General features: G+C 42.0%; 1 protein-coding gene across 1 annotated transcript; it reads right to left on the reverse strand.

Annotated features, from left to right (window-relative positions):
• Positions 1-7,693: 7,693 nt before the first annotated feature.
• On the reverse strand, positions 7,694-19,884 carry PLD4 (phospholipase D family member 4). The gene is made up of 11 exons (XM_067555185.1): positions 19,876-19,884; positions 19,527-19,616; positions 17,232-17,440; positions 16,706-16,889; positions 15,862-15,982; positions 15,313-15,440; positions 14,871-15,071; positions 13,995-14,134; positions 11,058-11,223; positions 9,628-9,724; positions 7,694-8,142 (listed from the first exon to the last, which is right to left on the reverse strand). The coding sequence occupies exons 1-11, from the start codon at positions 19,882-19,884 to the stop codon at positions 7,925-7,927; spliced, it is 1,563 nt and encodes a 520-aa protein (XP_067411286.1). The 3' UTR covers positions 7,694-7,924.
• Between the last annotated feature and the right edge of the window lie 510 nt (positions 19,885-20,394).

Genomic DNA, 20,394 nt, shown 5'->3' on the forward strand with positions numbered 1-20,394 from the left:
GCAAGAGAGCAGAAATGAGTATTTAAGCGGGGTTTGAATGAGGCCATGAACAGGTCTGGAAAGATTACCCCAGGCTTCAGGTGCTGCCTGCAAGAAGACATGCAGATATTTAGAACAGAAGCTGAATGGATTGTCGAGGCTGGGGTTATTGACAGGTGGGAAGATTTCTCAAGGCCTGTGTGAAACCAACACGTGCATGAATTATTATTTGTAGTCGAGGCCTTCAAGACCCCAGCTGCAATAATGGCAATGAGCCCCACAGTTCCAAGCACTGTACATTGAATTATAGAATCATAGAAGATTAGGGTTGGCAGAGACTTCAGGAAGTCATTTAGTTCAACCCTCTGCTCGAAGCAGGACTAATCCCAACTAAATCATCCCAGCCAGGGCTTTGTCAAGCCAGGCCTGAAAAACCTCTAAAGCTGGAGATTCTACCACCTCCCTAGGTAACCCATTTCAGTGCTTCACCACCCTCCTAGTGAAAAACTTTTTCCTAATAGCCAACCTAGACCTCCCCAACTTCAACTTGAGACCATTGCTCCTAGTTCTGTCATCTGCCACCACTGAGAACAGCCTAGCTCCAGCCTCCTTGGAATCTCCTTTCAGGTAGTTAAAGGCTGCTATCAAATCCCCCCTCATTCTTCTCTTCTGCAGACTAAACAAGCCTGATTACCTCAGCCTCTCCTCATAATTCATGTGCTCCAGCCCCCTAGTCATTTTTGTTACCCTCCACTGGACTTTCTCCAACTTCTCCACATCCTTTTGTAGTGGGGGGCCCCAAACTGGCACAATACTCCAAATGTGGCCTCACCAATGCCAAATAGAGGGGAATAATCATTTCCCTCGATCTGCTGGCAATGCTCCTACTAATGTAGCCCAATATGCTATTAGCCTTCTTGGCAACCAGGGCACACTGCTGACTCATATCCAGCTTCTTCTCCAATGTAATCCCCAGGTCCTTTTCTGCAGCCCGTCGGTCCCCAGTCTGTAGCTGTGCATGGAATTCTTCCGTCGTAAGTCCAGGACTCTGCACTTGTCCTTGTTGAACCTCATCAGATTTCTACTGGCCCAATCCTCCAATTTGTCTAGGTCACTTTGTTTCCTATCCCTACCCTTCAGAATATCTACCAATCTCTCCAGTTTAACGTCAGTCGCAAAACGCTGAGTGTTCAATCTACCCCATCCTCCGGATCATTAATGAAGATGGTGAACAAAACCGGCCCCAGGACCGACCCCAGGGGCACTCTGCTTGTTACCAACTGCCAGCTAGACATTGAGCCATTGATCACTACCCATTTAGCCTGATGACCCAGCCAGCTCTCTATCCATTTTATAGTCCATTCATCCAACCCATACTTCTTTAACTTGCTGATAAGAATAATGTGGATACGGTATAAAAAACTTTGCTAACGTCAAGGTAAACCATGTCCACCGCTTTCCCCACATCCACAGAGCCAGTCATCTCATCATAGAAGGCAATCATGTTGGCCAGGCATGGCTTGCACTTGGTGAATCCATGATGACTGTTCCTGATCACCTTCATCTCTTCCAAATGCCTCAAATGGATTCCTTGAGGACCTGCTCCATGATTTTTCAGAGGTCTGAGGTGAGGCTGACTGGTCTGTAGTTCCCCGGAGCCTCCTCCTTCCCTCTTTTGAACATGGACACTGTATTTGCCTTTTTCCAATTGTCTGGGATCTCCCCCAATCACCACAAGTTTTCAAAGATAGTGGTCAATGGCTCTGCAATCACATCAGCCAACTCCCTCAGCACCCTCAGATGCATTGCAGCCGGCCCCATGGACTTGTGCATGTCCAGCTTTTCTAAATAGTCCTGAACCTGTTCTTTCAGCACTGAGGGCTGCTCACCTCCTCCCCATACTGTGCTGACCAGTGCAATAGACTGGGAGCTGACCTTGTCTGTGAAGACAGAGGCCAAAAGAGCATTGAGTATTTCAGCTTTTTCCACATCATCTATCACTTCCCCCATTCAGTAAGGGGCCCACACTTTTCCTGACCATCTTCTTGTTGCTAACATACCTGTAGAAACCCTCCTTGTTACCCTTCACCTCTCTTGCTAGCTGCAACGCCAATTGTGCTTTGGCCTTCCTGATTTCACTCCTGCATTCTCAAGCAGTATTTTTATACTTCTCCCTAGTCATCTGATCAAGCTTCCACTTCTTGTAAGATTACATACACATAGTGAGCGACGCTTCCTGAGGAAATTACAGTCTAAATGGAGAAGACAAGCAAAGAGTGGCAGAAAGGAAGGATTATTATCACCATCTCCATCTCACCAGTGGGGGATTGAGGACTCAGGCAGAGATTAAGAGCCCGATTGTCTTTTACACCAAGGTCCCTCTACCCTGCTCTGGCATTGTAAAGGAGTCTTAGTGTAAATGAGACCCAGATCCAAAGTCATTTGTCAAAGGTCACACAGGGAGTGTATGACAGAGCTGAAAACCACACCCAGATCCCCTGAGACCCAGGGCCATTTTAAGACCTTCGTAGGCCCTAGGCACACTTACTTTCATAGGCCCCCTGACCGAAATAACTAATTTGATTTTAAGCTATTAATAAATAGTTTTTAAAATAAAAATAAAACATTATATATAAACAAAATTTTCATAGGCCCTGAAAGTTTCGTAGGCACTGTGCCTATTGTGCCTAATGGATGATACGGCCCTGCTGAGACCCAAGCCACTGCCTTAATCACAAAACCATCTTTCCTCTTGGCTAAAAAGCAGCAGACAAAAACTAATCCCTGGTAAGACACTAGCGATGCTGGCAGAGAAAAGGGTAGCGCAGTGCTTCCGAAACTTCTCTCCTCTATAGCTCCCCCCATTATAATGATCATTTCCATCATTAAATGAATCTGTGGCCTGAGGGTCCTTTTCGACTCCTCGCCGCTAAATAGCCACATTGGCCAAAAAATTCTCACTTCTCTCTGTGAGATGCTGAAAGATTGTGCCCCATCCCCCTAGACAGCGTTCTGGCAAGAGTGAGATATGCATTCATGACCTTCAAGCTTGAGTAGTACAACTACTTCTACATAGGAATGAAGTAACACCCTTAAAAAGCTCCAATTGATATAATGCGCAGCAGCTTTTCTGCTTAGCAACGCAGGTGGCTGTGAATACATCACCCTGGCAGCTCTGCGGTTTCTGCACTGGCTCTCCAGTGAAGAGAGTCCAGTTCAGGTCTCTGCCCTGATATGTCAAATCATCCACAGGTTGATCCAAGAGATCTCTTTTTCTGTGATCATGACTTCCTACAACAGCTCTATTCGACTGGAACAATAAAACAACCAATGGGGCAAATTCACAAGTAAAGGAGACAATTTTCTTGTTCTGATTTCTGCTAATACAACAAAAATAATGTCTTTCAAGTAATGAAAATATAGCTTTGGGTGCCATCTAGTGGGGCAAATACAGGGATAAAATACCGTTGTCCTTTAAACTATGGGCCCAGATCTTCAAAAGAGCTTTTGTCCTATTTAGGCAACTTCAGTAAATAAAGAGGCCAGCATCCAGAAGCTCCCATTCAGAAAGCTGGGGGCACAGCACTTCTGAAAACCTGGCCAATAGAGAATTCAGCATAGTTGCTCCTGAATGCACCAGACCTCAGTCTGACCTATAGTCAAATGCAGCGGTTGGCTAGGGAAAACAAAACACATCTGCAACATGACAGCATTTGAGAGTTAGAGCTGAGGGGAGCGAATGACGTCTGGTGTCTGCTTTACAAGAAACTTACAACCCGGTGATAAATGAAAGGCAGTTTCAGGGGTTAAGACAAACAACCAAACAGAAAACAATAGTGTATGATTCAGCAAAAGTTAAAAGCAGATAGAGGAGTGATAGCCCAAATAGGAAATACATTAAATAAAAAACAGGGCAGGTGCATCTTCAACAGCAACTCTGCACTTCCACAAACTGTTAATTCCAGAAGAAACCACATCCTTTCTGTATTTTAACATTAGTGTGTTCAAATAAAGTTGTGTAGCTCAATAGATAAATAGACAGACAATGCCTTGGAAATATTTTAAAATATAGTAAGAAACAGCAGTTAGAGGTGATGTAAAAGTCAGTTCAACAGTGATCATGCCAGCAAGTGGGAAAGAAAAGCATCTTTTCAGTATAGCGAAGATTTTCCCATAATTAAGGTGACTGTTCTAAATATGCTCATATATACCTGCAGTAGCAGCAAAAGTTGGAGTGAAACACGGTTGAAGTCGCTTTTCTGTTTGGCTCTTATGTTCTAAGGAATCTACATCAATTTTTATATGACACTAAAGCGTCTTTACATTTATTAAATACAACTTGTATTTCAAAATAAAGTTGTATATAAAAATGCCTGCCTCTGAGGTTACCTGATGACTCAGCAGGTTGGGTAATGAGTTATGGAGCTGTTTACCTTTAAGCAGCTGTTTGGAAGTGACTGAAAAATGTACCATGCAATGCTGTTTGGTGGCTTATCTGAAACAAATTAGGAGGCTCATTCTTGTGCAAGTAGAGCTACACAAAAACCACCATCATAGCTGGTCCTTTTGTTGGCATTCTCAGCAGACAACAAGGACTGAAGAGCAATGGAAAATTAACTAACGCGCTCCAGAGTGGTCAGACACGCTCATTGTTTCTGTCCAGGCAGTACCGTGTCTGTGGGTAGAGGCTGCAATTTCCTAGGCTGTCAATTGGCACAAACACTAAAGAACATGAGCGTTTTTCACTGGTGCCCTTTCAGCCTGGCTGAAAAGTGGACTCACATGACAATGACAGTTCTGTCGTCTAGCAGCCCCTCCTCATTTCATAATCGGAAAAGGCTGGCTGCAGTTTAGCAAGGAAAGTGAATTTTTATTGACGCACTGCACAGTTACCTACAGGCATATGTGAAGCGGCTATATAGTGGGGGGAGGAGGGGCAGACATGCTGGAAATTTGCCATGGTTGAGGATAAATGAAACTGGAGGTTCTGACAGGTGCATTCCAAGGCTGAGGACAATCCCAAAAGCTAGAGATGAGTTAAATTCTTGATTCAACACACACTTATTTGAACAACTAACCTTTCATCACATCTTCAGTCTCTATGCACTGCCCTCGTATCACCATTAAACTCACCATAATCCCTTATGAACACAACGTGGACAGCATAAACATGCAGCTTTCTGAGGGCAGAAGTATTATTCTCAAACACTGTCATCTTGTGGCCTCTTGGAGCTACAACAAACTCCAAAAAAGCACAGCTGCAGAATTGGCTTTGGGATGTAGCCATACAAGGCAAAATTCTGCAGTCATACCTGTGCACCGCCTTACAAATGTAATGAAGGGCAGAACTTGGCCCACAGATTACACTGCAAAAATGGAACCCCCATTGAAATTAATTCCCTTGTTTCCGTCTCTGAAATCACCTATCATACCCCTATATTAGACAGTACAGCGAATTTATGCCACAGCATTGACCTTGCTGAAAACCGCTCTTATACAAGATGTTCTGGGACAACATCAATTTGGCCCTAAAAGAACCATTGTTCATGTGGTGGGATGGTCCAGTCACAGAGGTGCTGAGTTTTGTGCTGCTCCACGTGTGGCATTACCAAACTGTGGGGAAAAGCCACTGGTGATGACCCCGTCAGGGTCCCCTGAAAGGTGGCAGGTGGGGAGGTAGGGGCCTATTCCCAGAATGCCCCAGATGCAAGGAGGGCTTGGCGGCGCTTGGAGCACAAGGAGCACTGTGGTGCCATGTTATAGTGGAGAATCAGAAGCCACGAGGGAGCTTGGCATTGGAGGGAATCAGGGGCCAACAGGAGAGTGTGTGAGAGGGGGAGTCGGGGTGGAGGTGATGTGGAAGAAAGTCTGGTGGAGGGATTGTTGACGAGGAGAGTGCCAGGTGGGCTGGGGTTGGAGGAGGGAGAGCCTGAAGACAACTGTTGTGGTAAACTGGGCACAAGCAAACAATATGCATTTTAATGTGGTTAAATGACCATGTATATATCTAGGCACTAATAGACCTAAGAACATGAGCCATACTTACTCCATCATAGAATATTAGGCTTGGAAGGGACATCAGGAGGTCATCTAGTCCAACCTCCTGCTCAAAGCAGGACCAACCCCAACTAAATCATCCCAGCCAGGGCTTTGTCAAGCCAGGCCTGAAAAACCTCTAAGAATGGAGATTCCACCACCTCCCTAGGTAACCCATTCCAGTGCTTCACCATCCTCCTAGTGAAAAACGTTTTCCTAATGTCCAACCTAGACCTCCCCCACTGCCACTTGAGACCACTGCTCCTAGTTCTGTCATCTGCCACCACTGAGAACAACCTATCTCCATCCTCCCTGGAACCCCCTTCAGGTTGTTGAAGGACACTATCAAATCCCCCCTCACTCTTCTCTTCTTCAGACTAAATAAGCCCAGTTCCCTCAGCCTTTCTTCATAAGTCACATGCCCCAGCCTCCTAATCATTTTCATTGCCCTCCGCTGGACTCTCTCCAATTTGTCCACATCCTTTCTGTAGTGGTGGGCCCAAAACTGGACACAGTTCTCCAGATGTGGCCTCACCAATGCTGAATAGAGGGGAATAATCATTTCCCTCGATCTGCTGGCAATGCTCCTACTAATGCAGCCCAATATGCAGTTAGCCTTCTTAGCAACAAGGGCACACTGCTGACTCATATCCAGCTTCTTGTCCACTGTAACTCTCAGGTTCTTTTCTGCTGCCCAGCCAGTCGGTCCAATAGAGCACTCTACCTTGGGAAGCAGTGACTGTGAAAAAGCTTTGGGGTTGTGGTGGCTAATCAGTTGAACATGAGCTCCCAGTGTGACACGGAACCCTAAAGAGGTAATGCGAGCCTGGGATGCATAAACAGGAGATTCTAAGGTAGGAGTAGAGGTTATTTTACCTGTATGTGTGGCACTGGTGTGACCACTGCTGGATTACTGTGTTCAGTTCTGGTGCCCACAATTGAAGATAAATTGATAAAGGTTCACAAAAGAGCCGTGAGAATGATTAAAGGATTAGAAAACACGCCTTAGAGTGAGAGAGACTGAAAGAGCTCAATCTCTTTAGTTTAACAAAGAGAAGGCTAAGGGGTGATTTGATTACATCCTGTAAGTATTTGGGAATAAATAATTAATAATGGGCTCTTCAAACCAGCAGAGAAAGGTAAAACATGATCCAATGGCTGGACGTTGAAGCTAGACCAATTCAGATGGGAGATAAGGTGTAGATTTTTAACAGTGAGAGTAATTAACCACTGGAATAATTTACTAAAGGTTGTGGTAGATTCTCCATCACTGACAACTTTAAAATCAAGATTTTTATTTCTTATCTAAAAGAAATGTTCCAGGAATCATTCTGGGGAAGCTTTATGGCCTGTGTGATACAGGAGGCCAGACTAGATGATCACGATGGTCCCTTCTGGCATTGAAGTCTGGGAATCTGCATCTTTGGGTGCTTAACTACCTTTACAAACCTGGTCCTCAATGTGCCCTGGGCAGCTGCTTATGTGGCCTATGTCTAATGTTGTCTTGGACTTTAATACAAATATTTAAACACATACAAGCAAATGGAATAATGCGTAAAACCGCCACCAGTCAGGCAACTCAGAGTTAAAGACCCCATGGAAATGGAACCATCTCCTTTTGCATCTCTACAAGGTTATTCCTCTCACGAGCACTCAAATACTGGACATTCTGACTTACAACTGGGAAAATATTTATTTTAGAAAGGTGGGCTAACCATGTGGAGCGTTCAAATAGTTCACACATTTAAGTGCCAAAAATTATTTGATTATACAGGTACATTGAACTACATTCACAGAACATTAAGTAACAGGATATACCAGTAGAAAATGATTTCTTTGACAAAGAATCAAAAAGAAACTATATATTTCATGTATATTAAATTTCAAACAGAAACAAAAATGTTGAACTTTATAAGTAACTTAATCCCTCTTCCCAGGCACAGTCTTTCTGCCCATGCAGATCTTCCATATTTACTGAATATTTGGAATTCCAGTCTCGTTCAAAAAGATTTTTTAATTGTTCCTGTATAATGGGCTTATTTCTTTGTAGATCCATTGACGTCTGGTTGATTATCAGCCCAACTCCAGCTGTATTAGTAAAATAATCTTCTGACCAATTGGAAGTCCCTACAGGATAGAAAAATTGATGGTTAATAAGGAAGTACAATTTATTTCAAATATTTTGTTGGGCAGAGAGGCAAATGGGAGAAGTGACGTCGGATGAAATTTCCAAGCCTGGGGCCTAATGTTAGGCTCCTCAGTACATATTTAAGGCACCCAAATATAAGTGGACTGATTTTCAGAAATGTGATACAACCTCAAATGCCATTAAAGTCAAAGGGAGCTGCAAGTCATTAGCATCTTTGAAAATCAGGCCACCTGTTTCTCATTTGACGACTCCAATATAGAAAAGCAACTTTAAGTGTCAATTAGAGGCTCCGTAGGAGTCTCATACACTGGAGGTTGTGGCACAGATGCACTGAATGTACCTGTTATAGAAATAGGAGCAAGCCACAAAGCAGGGGATGTCAGGTTTGATATTTTGGTTCAAGCCCATATCTAATAAATGTATTTCACTCTGCACTCTCTCTCTGTTTTCTGTGGGGCAGTGCCTTAGTTGCCCAGTGACAATGCAATCCCTGCAAAACTTTTAAACCATCAGAAGACAAAAAAAAAAAAAAAAGTTTTGCAGCTGAACATTACTTGTTACAAGAAAGCAGGGTCTAGATGAATACAACACCCACAAGCACTATGTGCTACACCTGTAAGTGTCAATGCTATTAACCAGATGTCCCAGATCAAGGAAGAGATCTAGCTGAATGTGATTTCTGATGCTCTGTCAACAGTTATCATAACACAAAGCACTGTGAATAAATTCAAATGTTAGCATGCAGGGTTTCTGTGGCTGGTGGGCTCACTCAGACAGATTTCCCATTGATTCGAAGAAGTGCTTTGGGCGGAAAATAAATTCTCTTTGTAACTAACTGCACTTCTATTTTCTAAATATAATTCAGTATGTCACAATCCCACACTGACAGGCTGGTGAACTTGGTGACCTTTTCTATCACTTACTCTCATCTAAGAGTCTAATATGAGCATGAGACATCAACACCAACATGTGGTTAATAATTCAGCAAGCCGGAGGCCCCTGTATCCTCCACTCTGCTCCTGGAATACTGCTTAATAAACAACTGGTCAATGGATTCCGCGCACTGAGCTTTTGTTAAAGCAAAATAATGTTTTCTTTCCTGGAATACTAAGTGTCATTGCATGAACCTAAACACACAATGTATGAGATCACTACGAGTGCTTGACAATAATACTAATGTCTGCTCATCCAGGGCCATGGTCTCCTGTACTACATTCTTAATGGTTCACAAACAAATGAAATAATCTCTGGCTGAATTTGCCTTACGTTATTTTCCCCCATCATGTCTTTATTCTTCTATCCAGTGCAGATATTTTGCTAAAGCTATCCACTCTATGTTTTCTGTACTCTTCAAGGTACATTTAGCTAACATTTGACACAACACCCACTCCCATTTCAGCTCTGTCCCAACCCTGTAGTCCTGATCATGTCTTACACTATGCGTTTTCAAATAGGACACTTACCAATGTACGCCACTTTATCAGTGACCATATATTTGTTGTGGTTCACTCTACCAAAAGGAATATTTGTGTGATTCAGAACTGGAACAATGAAGATTTTCTGGATGGAAAGTAATCATAAAACATACATAGAATTACTAGACTGAAGCATAGATTATATTATTGGACGCTGTAAACTTTCCAAGTTTTCAAATGAAAATCTATATAGAATAGAATAGAATAAAATAGAATAGAATAGAATAAACCAATATTTTCAAAAACTCTGGCTTTAGATCATTTATAAGAGAGATTTTGCTATTATCCAAGAAAAGTAACTTGGACAAACTAATGACTCCACTAGTCAGCAAAACTGGATAAATCAGCAAGATCAGATAAGGATAATGTGTACTTCACAACGTTCCATCCGTGAAAGAGCTATCATATTACACTAAAGACAACTAAATACAGTTTTAGATAGCTATTTAATAGCCTTACTATTCTGCATTCATCACTGATTGTTGCAGCAATCCTGTACAGTTGAATGGGCTGATCCCAGACAGGGAGCGGTACTGCAAAAAAGCAACAGCGCCTTACAATTGCTTTTTTACTTTAATTAAAAATTACATTTCAAGCCATTGTTTGTCACCTTCCCTGCTAAAACTCCATCCATCTTGATTCTGTTATTCTCTACTATCCATTTACCTGCACCAAGCTGGGAGCCCCCCACAATGAGAGATTTCACTCTAGTGTCCATAACCACCTCTGTGTATTGTTTAGTGTAACTTGCAGAGAGGTAACTAACATTCATAAAAGTGTGAGTGATGCTACTAATTAGACAAAGTGTAATTTCTTACACATGCCACACCAGAAAAGATACTGCTGTGAAAGTTGGCAGAGGGTGTGAAGTAGAGCTTGTCATTTAATTGTAATGAATCAGCTACACTCTTTGTAGATTTCCTTGCACACTTACTAGTATTGCAAACTGGCTTGCAATAAATACAGCCATTGCTTCCTAGAAGAATATCACCATCACGACAAATCCCATCGGGATATACATTCCTTATAGATCAAGTGCCACCCAGCTCAGTCTTTAGCGAGGTCCTTAAGGCGGTCTGACTGTATATTCAGTTTACATCTATGAGTGGCAATCAGATTGCACCACCAAAGCTTTTGGCAACCATGTAATCACTAGCCATATAATGGCATTCCTTGGTAAACATGCTTCATAATTCACTGGTATTCCATGCTAATAACATGTCCATATCAAGACAGCTGCTGAAATCAAACCAGAGCGGATGGAAGTGATGGTTGCTGGGTTCAGTTAAGAATAATGTTGAACATCATCATCTAGGCCCAGTTATGCATTTATACACACAAACACTTGCGGTGCCTGCTTGAAAGCTGCCTTTTTTTAAAGCATGGCCCATTATGTCAAAAGAGTTTTCTTCTCTTACCACATCTATGGTGATGTTGGCATGTGGATCACTGAGCGCACGAAGGGACTGCAAGTAATGGAACATGGATGGGTCAGTGTGGATCCAGCAGCTGATCAAAAGCCTGATTTGTATATTGTGGTTGAATGCCGCGCGTCTCAGAGCATTGTCAATGTCTGGCCAGTATCTATGGGAGTGAAAGTAAACAAACAGAAAAGGTCCTTTTAAAAGACATGCAGAGACAATTGAGACAATAAATATCTAACACCACACTGATGATAAAATAACAATAGCAGGAATAATGTAGGGCTGGATCAGACCTTTGAAGGTACTACCCAGAGTAAGAGGCAATGTGGAGCCCGAGGGGAAAACCAGGAGGCATGCCTGAAGAATGCCTCCTGAATGTGTCAGGTGAACAGAGGCTGTTCCCACTCTATACCCTGGTCCCACTCCATCAGCCAGTGCAGATGGAGGAAAGGGCATGGCCCCACCTTTCCCCCCACCCCTGCCTGCCCCCTTTAGTATGCTGTTAGACACAAAGGAGGAGAGACTCTGCATTTCTCCCTGGCACTTGGTTGAGATACACTGTGGAGGAAGACTGATGACACCTTCCATGGAGGGCAGAATACGGCCCATAATGACTAACTCTTAACTCTTGTGTAGCACTTTCATTCTATGGATTTTAAAGCACTTCACAGAGGAGGGAAAGCATTATTATTCCTGTTACACCAATGGGGAAACTGACACACAGAGTGGTTCAGTGGCTTGCCCTAGGTCTTCCTGCATGGCTGTGGTGAGTTAATTTACTTAATCTATTCCCCTACCACTGCAAGATGTCTGAGTGCTTGCAAAAGGAATTATTAACCAATAAAACAAAGAAGTAGGGCTTTGTTTCCTCAAACCCTCACTCCCACATGTCATCCCATTGAAGGCAACAGAACTACTCGTGTTTTCAGAATCAGGCCCATGCGCTATAATATACTTGGAAGTCTTTGAAAAACATTCTGTTCAGGGATTATTCTGCTAACACTGTTTCCAGTGTTTAATTAATTAACACATGGATATGAAAACAGAAGCTTTGTTTCTTCCGAGTTCATCTGCCTCAGCTGCTTCTACCTAACCTGAACTAATCAGCCTCCGTTTGTAACATTTCAGCTGGTTGCTGTGGAGATTTCCAGGGACTCAATCCTGCATTTCCTAGGCCCTCAAACTTCCATTTGCATCAGATCAGGACCCAGATAACATAAACTGGGGATTAAGGCTTCAAATGGAGAATGCACAACATTAACAAGTGGACTCCTGAAAGGAAAAAGAGCCTATTTTCATGCAAATATTCTGGGCCAAAAAGAATGGGAAAAGAGAAATACAGAAAATCATATATACAATATATGACAGAAAATCAAATATACGCTATTTCCCCTTCACTGTCTGATTTGAAAATTATCCATCAGGTGGCAGCCACTCTTTGAGTGTTTTGGTAATAACAAAGTATTAGAAAAATCTTTCCAACTAAAAGGATACTTTAAATACTGGAATAGGTTTCCAAGGGAGGTTGTGGATGGTCCATCATTAATTGTTTTAAGAATAGGTTAGACAAAACACCTCTCAGGGAGGGTCTAGATTTACTTGGTCCTGCCTCAGTGCAGGGGGCTGGACTAGATGATGACCTCTCAAGGTCTCAAGACCTTCCAGCCCTACATTTCTATGATTCTATAACCCATCTATCTCTACATACTGGCAATATAGGGCCCAATCTGTTCCTCACAGGAGACTTTAAGCAACACACACATACATAATTATCATAGAATCATAGACTAGGGTTGGATGGGACCTCAGGAGTTCATCTAGTCCAACCCCCACAGTTATACATGATCTGTATCAGGTTTTTTTTGTTTGTTTTTGTTTTTTTTGGGGGGGAGGGGATGATTCAATAATCCAGAAATGTTAGAAGCAGATATAATTTGAAATACCAAGAGAGGGTGGCTGCAAATAAACATCCTAATTCAAGTGCAGCTCTGGGTTTAGGGGGCTTTTTATAAACACCTAGTGACTCGACAGGTTTCTGTATTGCTCAGTGCTAAGTTTATGAGCAGAGACTATAATTCTAAGGCTGGAGAGAATTTGCTAGCTACCCACAGAGACTAGCCGATCATACAGTGCTGGCAATTTCCCCTTTCATAGCTCCTTCTGCAGACATTCACAGCCTCAGTGAAAAGTCTGGACAGTCATGGAAGTACTTTAAATAGGAGGAAAAAGCAGAGAAGCTTCATTTAAGGATACTGCAACCATAAAGGGAGGAAGTAGAGGAGACCAGAGACAATTGAGAGATGCTAGGAGGAGCAGCGTTTTCTTTTAAAATGTTTACCTCAGATTTTTTTTCTGCTAATCTACTCTCATGAGGTTCTTGTAACTGCTATGCTTTTGGCCTGAGTAAAGTTTGGAGGGAAAGGGCCTGATTCTCCACTGCCCTGCAGTCTGTGTAGCTATTTATTCTAGTAAACTTTCTAACTTTAGCTGTAGTTAAACAGTGGAACAGGCTCCCAAGGGAGGTTGTGGAATCCCCATCACTGAAACTTTTCAAGAACAGGTTGAACAAACATCGGTCAGGGAGGGTCCAGGTTTACTTGGCCCTGACTAAGCTCAGGGGGCTGGACTCGATGATTTCTTGAGCTCCCTTCCAGCCTTACATTTCTATGATTCTATGAAGTGAGAGCAAAGCCAGTGTAAAGCGCTCCCAAAAAACAGAAGGGTTGTGTTTTACACACGCTTTGCAATGGCATAATCACTACAGAGTGTCCAAATCTCAGTTCTCTTCATGGCTGAAAAATTAATACTTATATTTCTGAAGGGGGGGGGGGGGGGGAATGCTGCATTTTTGGTAAGAACAAATTACGGCAAAAGCAAAGGACATTTAGTTCTTAATACAATTGACCAATTTATCCAGGTTTAACCTCCTACTTTGCTGGGTGTCTGAAGCGGCTTGTTGGAAAATACTCCATAACTGAGACATACGCATATTCTTCTGCATCATTTATAACACCGACAATAGACATGAGGTCGTGAGTACGACCCTTTGGACAAAACGCAGGAGGAGAGGCCTGTAAAGGAGTGAAATAAGATCTGATGATTATTATACATTTCTCTGTTCATGTCCTACTACTTAAATTATCTTTCAACAAACTTTAAATTGATTGATTTATATTCACCTCCACTCAGTTTTGATTACACATACAGAACTTCCTGAGTTGTATTCATTTACAGGTTCAGGAACTGTATTAACAATTTTTAGGTTCTGAAACTGGACCCCAAAAATCACAGATTATAATTAATGTGTCCTTCATATAGGTAATATAATAAGGAAGAAACCTTATAGAATATGACAGTAATTCTGTATTTCCAATCTACTAGTCATTACATGGTAGTAAAAGAAAGATTAAAAGCCACCATGGCCTAGATTTGCAACACACTATTTACTACAGGCCAGATTTTGCCACTCTTATTCACACAGAGTAATAGATTGATCCTGCAGTAGTCTCATTCAAATGAATGGGAACACCTGAGCAGTAAGTTACTACATAATGGGAGTAACTGATGGCAGGGACTGTCCCTTTATTGTCATCTGAAGATACAGAGCCTGGCTCTATATTCCTTACTCCTGATGCATAGGACCTTATTCCATGATAGTCCCACTGAAACTTGTTGAAATAAGGTACTACACTCACTCTGAGTAGGGCATAACTGAGCCTATGCAAAGAGAGAAATACAGAATCTGACATTACCAGCAAATAGTTTGGCATTGTTTACAAACAATATTTTAATTTTAAATCTGCTTACAGAAAAATAGGCTGTGGTTAAAGTTCCATTAAACTGCACTTCCAGAGGCCTATGCTTGTTAATTTTGGTGGAATAATTGCTCGGCCACGAGGAGGGAACGGTGGCATTAGCATGCCCGAGATCCCAATATGTTCTAAACGTTTTCCAGAGATCGTTGGCTAAGCAGCTGCAGTTGTATATCACGGCACCAACTTCTTTCACCTGCAGAGAGAGTAAATAGATGCCAGAACTCACTCTCTTATACCTCAAAGGCTGCCTTCACCCCACATTGTTTTCCTGGTAATATTTGATATTACTATCATGTGTTACCCTGGAGAACTATGATAAAATATGTGCATGATAAATACATTCCTCACAGGGCTCTGAAATGTGTCCCATGGATATCATCTCCAACATATGTATCAGTGTGAGTTTAAGTTTAGCAAAATAAAAAACATCTGACCTGAGAAAATGACCTCCAGTCCATATTTGCACTGCCAATATAAATGTGTTTCATGTCTACAATCCAGAATTTGGAATGCAGCACACCCTTGGTCAAATGTCCAAAATTGACCCTTCTTACATGAGCCCCTAAGGATAGATATTGAGTAAGGAAAAATTTTAAAAAACCATGCGTTAGCTAAAGTAATTCCTAACACAGTCTTAAACTTTAATATTAACACGAAAATGGAGTGTAATCTGTATCATTCTTGTGGTGACCAGAACATGTATGGATTTCTAGTAGTTGTATGATATGAATTTCTAGTAATTGTATAATATATGTATATTTCCTAAAGCTTAACTTTCAGAAAAGTACCTTAAATGTATATCAATATACACAGAGGATCCAATCCAGCAAAGCACTTAAACTCATGTTTAATTTTAAGCATATGAGTAGTCTCATTGATGTAAACTAAGCATGAGCCAGAGTGGGTCCTAAGTGCCCAGTTTTACTTGGGTCCTTATTTACAACACTGCAGAACTGAAGATATCATGTGAATTACATAGTTACCTTTTTTCTCCAATACTTTAAGATCAGTTGAATTTCCAGCTAAAGTTGGCAGGCTTGTTGCAATATATACTGAGACATTCTTCCCAAGTAAACTTCCAAACTTCTTCAGAATATCTTCACCCTGCATATAAATGCAACATTTGTTATGCTGCAACAAGATGAGCTGGCCTTTTAAGAGGGTTGGGGCTCAGCTGCAGCTGGGCCAAACTTGGGTCTTCTCTCAGCTGGAGGAAATGAGCACACTCATGTGACAGGCAGGTCATGGGTGGGGGGAGGGATAAGAGAAGCCGGGGGGCGGGGGCCAGAGAGAGAGAAGTCCTGGAATGGCAGATAGTATAGGAAGAGGACATGAGAAGGCGTGGCAGGGCAGCTGAGATAGGGGAAAGCCTCACTGTGTAGGCTTCTGAAGGCTGGAAACCCATGGAAGAGGGTAAACAAGGGTTTCTCCTATACTGCCACCTAATGAAGTGAGGCAGCGATCCCTACAAACAAAGGGAAGGCACAGAAAGACTGAATAGAGGCCAAGAGGGGACAAAGATGAACCCAGAGAAGGGCAGTGTTGGAAGGGAAGACAGACCATTGGAAAAGCCGGGCTGTGCTCAGCTTAAGACCAGGGTGGAAGACTCTCTTGGTTTTGTATTTGTTTGGACTTCGATACCCCAGAAGGAGTGGACTTCTTGTGATTTGGCTGGAGAGCTGAGTTGCCTCAGCGACCTCAAGCTCCAAAGGCCAAGAGAATGGGATGAGAATTGGGTAAACTGTGGCAATGGAGAAACATGGAGCCAGACTGGGAGGTGCACTGCTCCGGGGATCATACATGAGCTTATTCTTGTTTTTCTCTTACCTGTTCCGAAGATGAGTCATTTACATTTATATCTTTTCCTGTGAGAGACCAGTAGTAAGAAGCCACGTGAATCCTTTCCTGTGCCATGTTGAGGAGACCCATCCAAGCTTGGTATAAGGGTTTTACGGTGGTGCTATTTGTCTTATAAGGCATGTCGTAAGGGATACTTTCCACAAGTTCAAAACTGCAATGGCAATCACATATCATGAGGCAAACATTCATGAACTGAGAGTCCTTCATGCAGAAGACTGAAGAATACTCCTCTCTATATACCGTAATAGACCATTCTAAAGTAGAACCATAAGGGCTGGGCAAGATGACCAAAGAGTGTTTTCTGTCTCTAGTTTCTGTAATCCCATGAGATGTGTAATCAGAAGGATAAATTATCTTCCCAAATCAGCGATGCTTTATAAACTAATAAAGTACGTTGCTGTGCTATCTTCCTCCTTTTGAATTTGTGAACATTATGGCTATTTCTCCATCAGTTAATTAACTCCCTCTCTACAAACCTTCAGATCTGGCTTACCTGCATGAATCATTACATCTATTGACATTGTCCTCATTAGTCATCTTGTCTTCCAAGATATCTCCAAAGACTCCTTGTTCCTCCATCTGCTGGTAAATGCCAATAATGGTTTCTTTGTCCTCTGGAAAATCTATGGTGACTGCTTTTATGATGTAAATAGCTATCAGGACAATAAACCCAGCTATTGAAATCACCGCTACGAACTGGAACTAGAAGAGAGTTCATGTTAGATATGGTTTGTCATAGCTAAAAAAAGCCTTCCAAGAGCCATTAATACAGAAACAGGTACCTCCCAGTTTACAAACAAGTATTGAATGTTACTTCTTTTTTCAGCTGCTAGCAAATAGTTCATTTGCTCCAGATACCCCAATCAAACTGAGGACCTTGAGCCAGCAGCTGATTTTACTTTTTAAATTTTATTTTATACCAATACACCAAAAAAATTTTCTTTACCCAAACATTATTTGACATATTTAGTTTTGCTTTAATTAACACAAGAATAGCAGATATTCATCGGTAACGCTGCCTAAAATATGGAGTCCTGACCATAATATGTATATATAACAAAGCTGCAAATAAAAACGGGCAGTTTTGCAGCTATATAAATACAAGTCAGAAACATAAAGCCATTTTGTGGTTTCAGGCCATTGTTTGTTTTTAAACTTCTATAACTCAAATGACACTTTTGAAAGTGGAACTTAGCTAACCATCAGTCCATGAGAATGCCCGTGTTTCCTCTTTACACTTTCAATTCGGTTTAAGAGATTGGTGTTTCCCTTTTTCTGTGTGTCTTTTCAGAAGCAGAATGTATGGCAAACTTGCTTATTAAACACAGATACAGTCCATGCACTCCCTCTGAACCTTACAATGTAATACTGACCTCTATACAACTTCCTTGTGTTAAGGAAATAGAGCAATGCAGCAATAATTGTAAATGTTAGGATCATTTTTTTACCTAGTCAGGTCTAGATCCCCAAAGGTATTTAGGTGCCTAACTGCCATTGATTTCAACCCTAGATGAGAGTACCTCTTGCAACTCTTAGGAGCTGGGAGTGTGTGGCATCTTGCAGAAGGCACTCAACACCTCATAGGATCTGGGCTCTAAAACCTCCAGGGCGTGGACCTTGCTTTCTAATTCATTTAAAAATGCCTGCTAAGCCCTAGGTATAAATGTGAATAAACAAAAATAATAAAAATTAGCACAGTTATCAATCTTCCATTTTAGAGTTTACAAACACAAAGAAAACAGCTGAAATACCACTTGTAGTGTAAATATCTGTTTGGTTTTAATTAGTTTAATTTTTGTGTAAAATCTCTAATGTTTGCTATATTACCATCAGTTGAAAGGTGAACCTCTGTACAAAACAAACCCATGTAAAATGAGCGTTTTGGCCTGTAACAAGCTAACAGATTACAGACTGATCATCTAATTAAGGAAGGGTGTGACAGTCCAGTCCTACTCTCATTGAAGTCAGTTGCAAAATTCCCATTGATTTCAACAGGGTCAGGATTTCACCCTATGAATGTGAATGGCATGGGTTATATTGTAATATGGGGTTGCGAGAGACTGTCAAAGGGAAGAAATCCACTTAAAGACATCCATGTCAGTGACCATATACTTAGCACCCTTATGCCACATTGCTGGGAGTACGGCTAGATGGATAAAATAATTCTAATGGATTATTACCCGGTGACTAAGTCAGAGGGGCATTCACCCTAGTACAAGACACAAGGCCCTATGAATCACTTAAGCCCTTAAACTAGTGTCCAAGTGGTACATCGTGCCTTGCGGAGGAATTTCATCCTCTGTATTGCATGAATCATTTTAAAGGGTAAATCCCCAGTGACTTCACTGAGGTCAGTGGCCCAGATCCTCAGCTGGTGAGTAAATTGGCAGAGCTCCATTGATTTCAGTGACTCTATGCTGATATATACCAGATGGCGATCTGGCCCACTAAATTTGTCTGTTTACTGATTTGGCTACTGTCACCCTCAGATCTGAGCACCAATGAAGTAAATAGGACTGCTTGCACGAACAAGGGTTACTCTCACAAGCAAAGGCTGCAGGATTGGTCTCTACATTATCACGCACTGCGAGGCCAATCAAGGCCCCAGTTAGTCCATGAGGATTTTGGCCACGGACTTTGCAGCAAAGAAGCTCAAAGCCAGCTTGTAATTCTAGACCATATAATAAAAATATTATTATTAAATTCCTATTTTTTCCCAGTGATCTGGATACAATGCTATGTATTCTCCATTCTCATTCACTACAATGCAGTGTATTCCAATACCTACCGCTCTGCTGACTTTTTGATCATTTGAGTTTAATTTCCCATAGGAATACCCATTTAATGGCAGGGATTTTTTGGAAGCAATTTTCCCAATCTGAAAAACAGAAACGTACATACGGAGGGAAAAAAATAAGAAACTGCATTAAATACTATGGCGACATTTGTATAAAGCCTGTTATGCACAGAAAACCAGGTTACTGCAGTTGTATTTTATGGCGTTCTGAAATGACACGCATACGGAACAGTCATTGTATTATGGAACCTTGGTGACTTTAATGGATGCCCAAATGACACAGCCCAGTCTTGCACATGGAATGCATTCCCTCTCATTCTTCAACTCTCTCAAGACCCACTTCCACCATGGTGCCTACTAATAAATTAGCCAACTAATAATGCCAAACTACAGAAGCTAGAGAGGATAGTGAATTTTTTTCAAGTATACAAGGTCTAAGTAGACTTACATTTTGGCTGTATATTTTGTCCTTCCCTAGCCTGTGCGCTGGATTATAAGATCTTCAAGGCAGGGACTGTGTTAATGGGACATGGACCAAATAGGGCTGCTGAAATCTGCAAGTCGCATCTCTCCACTGCAGCCATGCTCCAGGAAATGAGCTAACCTCAGCGCTCAGGCTGTGCTGTCCCCACAGGCAAGCATCATCTAGGTCCCCATCCACAGAGTGCCCCAGCTGTAGTGCTGGGCCCAGCCGAGCAGCGGCAACCCCCAGGAGTTACAGAAAGGCGTGAATGAGTATGTGATGCTTTGTAACAACAACATATCCCCTAGGCACTCTGAAGCTCAAACCAAAGGGCAGGGTACGAACAGTTAGCGGCTACCCTTGATACTGGACACTTACTGCTCAGTGTGAACACCA

This window comes from Emydura macquarii, unplaced genomic scaffold, assembly GCF_026122565.2.
Source record: "Emydura macquarii macquarii isolate MOO-44397 ecotype Brisbane River unplaced genomic scaffold, CSIRO-AGI_Emac_v2 contig_1551, whole genome shotgun sequence".
Lineage (NCBI taxonomy): Eukaryota > Metazoa > Chordata > Testudines > Chelidae > Emydura > Emydura macquarii.